The sequence below is a fragment of the Aplysia californica genome, unplaced genomic scaffold (assembly GCF_000002075.1).
Source record: "Aplysia californica isolate F4 #8 unplaced genomic scaffold, AplCal3.0 scaffold00417, whole genome shotgun sequence".
Taxonomy (NCBI): Eukaryota; Metazoa; Mollusca; class Gastropoda; order Aplysiida; family Aplysiidae; genus Aplysia; species Aplysia californica.
Window position 1 is genome coordinate 380,011 of NW_004797687.1, and position 3,368 is coordinate 383,378.

Here is a 3,368-nt window from a genome sequence, read left to right on the forward strand (position 1 = left end):
GAGTGTCTTCCACTGCCACAGCAGGGCTTGAAACTTTTCCTAGCTTCACTACTTTTGACTTGCCTGGATGTATATGTAGGCCAACATTCCTTGATAAGCTGTTGAGTTCCTTGGCTTCGGACAACTACCATTATTATAGATATCTGCATGTGCAAAGCACATTTGATCTCATACGTAAAATCTTTTGTGTGTTCTTTAATTTGTGGCTCTGTGGGCCGTTACTCCAATTAAATGACACACTACAAACTTCACACATGTAGTAAGACTTTCATCCTGTGTGTGTTCTTTTGTCTGTCAAAGCCGCCACTCTCTACAAACATTTCACCACAAACTTTACACTTTTACAAGTTGTTAAGTTTTTCTCAGGTATATGTATCATTCTGTACCTCTGTAGGCTGCTACTCCAAGTAAACCTACATCACAAACTCTACAAGTAGTATTGGGTTTTTCTACACTGTGTTTCTTTTATGTGTGTAGGTGGCACTTGTGACTCCTCAAGTTACTGTTTTGTGTAAACTTTCACACACAAAATGTGTAAATCTTTTACCACAAACTTCACCCTTGTAAAGTGTTTCCCGTATTGTGTGTTCTTGTATTTACCCGTAACTTAGGCTTCCATTTCCATTATCTGTAAAGCTTTCTCCACAAACTTCATGCTTGTCACTTTCAAGTTTTCCTCCTGTGTATACTTTTAAAAGATAAGATAGATAAAACTTCATTATCCAAGAGGGAAATTTTAAAGTATCATCTTTGTACCAATAGAGACAACTTCTTGTAATTCATGTTTCACCATAAACTCCACACGTGTCAGGTTTTGCTCCTTTGTGTGTTATTTTGTACCAGTACAGGTAACTTCTTGTAAATTTACATGTTTCACTATAACCTCTTCACTGCTGTGGGGACGTATGTACTCGCATGTGCTCTAGAAAAATTGTTCACTGGCATTTTGTTCTGCTGGTTTGTACAATATGCTTTTGGACATAGAGCCATACTTGGTAGTTTCTTACTCATAAAAAGAGTAAAGATATTGACGATAGCTCCCTTGAACTAAGTTGAACGGACATTTTCTTTTGTCAGTACACATATATAGAGGATACATCTCAGTAGTAAAAGGGTTAAATAAACTCCATACTTGTCAGGTTTTGTGTAGTTTTTTACCACCAAGTATGTTACCACTTTTTGTAAAATCCTTTCACCACAAACTTCACACTAGTCAGGTTTTTCTTCTCTGTGTGTTCCTTTATAATGTACTAGTCGGTTACACCTTGTAGGCCTACTTATAAAACGTTTTCCACAAACTTCACACTTACAAGGTTTTTCTCCAGTGTATTCTCATATTATGTCTTACTCGGTGAGAAGCTCTTGTGAATCTTTTGCCACAAATTTCACATTGGTATGGTTTTTCTCCTGTGTGTGTTATTTTATGTGCTCCTAGGTTTCCACTTCCAATAAACGTTTTACCACAAACTTCGCACTTGAAAGGTTTTTCTCCTGTGTGTATTCTTTTATGTACTGAAAGGCCACTACTATGAACAAAACTTTTACCACAAACTTCACAATTGTAAGGCTTTTCTCCTGTGTGTGTTCGTACGTGAATCTTCAAGGCACTGGCAAATAAAAACATTTTACCACAAGCTTCACACTTGTAACGTCTTTTTCCTGTGTGTACTCTCCTTTTATGTATCAGTAGGGACCGACTTGACATGAATGCTCTTCCACAAATTTCACATTTGTAGTTTTCTTCTCCTGTGTGTGTTTTTTTGTGACTCCTCAAGGACGAAAGATCTGAAAATGCTCCACCACAAACTTCACACTTGTAAAGTTTTTCTTTTGTGTGTGTCCTTTTATGAACCTGTAGGTAATTACGATATGCAAACCTTTTATCACAAACTTCACACTTCCAAGGTTTTTCTTCCGTGTGTGTTCTCTTATGTATTAGCAGGCCACCACTTTGTGTAAACCTTTTACCACAAACTTCACACTTGTAAGGTTTTTCTCCCGTGTGTAATCTTTGGTGACTCTTCAGGACACTGGGTTGGGTAAACTTTTCACAACAAACTTCACACTCGTAAGATCTTTCTCCTGTGTGTGCTCTTCGGTGACTCTTCAAAACACAGGCTAGTGTAAACATTGCGCCACAAACTTCACACTTGAAGCGCCTTCCTCTGACGTGTACTTTCATGTGTCTCTGCAGGACACCCATCTGTTCAAATGTCGCACCACAAAGTTCACATTTGTAAGATTTTTTTTCCAAGTGTGTTCTTTTGTGTTTGTGAAGATTGTCACTCTCTGCAAATGTTGCACCACAAAGTTCACATTTGTGAGCTTTTTCATTGGTGTGTGCTTTTTTCAAGTGTCTGTGAAGGCTGTCACTCTCTGCAAAAGTCGCACCACAATTTTCACATTGGTAAGGTTTTTCTCCAGTGTGTGTTAATTTATGTCTCAGTAGGCTATCACTTTTTGTAAACCTCTCACCACAAACTTCACACATGTAAGGTTTTTCTTCCGTATATGTCCTTTTATGTTTCAGTAGATTACCTCTTTTGGTAAACTTTTCACCAACTTCACACCGCTTTTCCCTTGTGTGTCTTCTTTGGTGACTCTTCAAGACACTCGCTTTTGTAAACATTACATCACAAACTTCACACTTGTAAGGCCTTCCTCTTACGTGTGCTTTTATGTGTCTCTGCAGAACAACCATCTGTGCAAACGTTGCACCACAAACTTCACACTTGTAAACCTTTTCCCCTGTGTGTGCCTTATGTCCCAGTAGGGTTCTACTTTTCGTAAATTTTTCACCACAAACTTCACTCTCGTAAGGTTTTTCTCCAGTGTGTGCTCTTTGGTGACTCTTTAAGACACTGGATCGTGTAAACATAACACCACAAACTTCACACTTGTAAGGCTTTTCTCCAGTGTGTATTTTTCTGTGTCTCTGCATGACACCCATCTGTGCAAATGTCGCACCACAAACTTCACTGTAAGATGTTTCTCCCACGTGTGTTCTTTTATGTCTCTGAAGGCTGCCACTCTCTGCAAATGTTGCACCACAAACTTCACACTTGTAAAGCTTTTTTCCAGCGTGCATTTCTTTATGTCTCAGTAGGTAATCACTTTGTGTAAACTGTTCACCACAAACTTTACACTTGAGAGGTGTTTCTTCTGAGTATGTATTTTCCCTAACTGTAAGCCTGAGATTATCTGAATGACCAGTGTCTGTTTCTGCGTACACCTTTGGCTGTGTATATAGATATTTCACACACACAAAAAAATGACATTGAATGTTTTTTCAACAGCAGAAACACTTGGAGCATGCCCGTGGCTCAATTTCTCTGATATTGAATTAAGCCCACGCATGCATTTATACA

At 38.6% G+C, this 3,368-nt stretch overlaps 1 protein-coding gene across 1 annotated transcript in view; it reads right to left on the minus strand.

The window, feature by feature from the left end:
* Positions 1-1,204: 1,204 nt before the first annotated feature.
* LOC106012571 (zinc finger protein 708-like) overlaps positions 1,205-3,368 on the minus strand; it is a 3,437-nt gene continuing 1,273 nt past the window's right edge. Inside the window, 2 exon segments of the mRNA XM_035971328.1 lie at positions 1,205-1,332; positions 1,334-3,033. Of these exon segments, the coding sequence (XP_035827221.1) occupies positions 1,210-1,332; positions 1,334-3,033 (1,823 nt within the window). The 3' untranslated portion in view covers positions 1,205-1,209.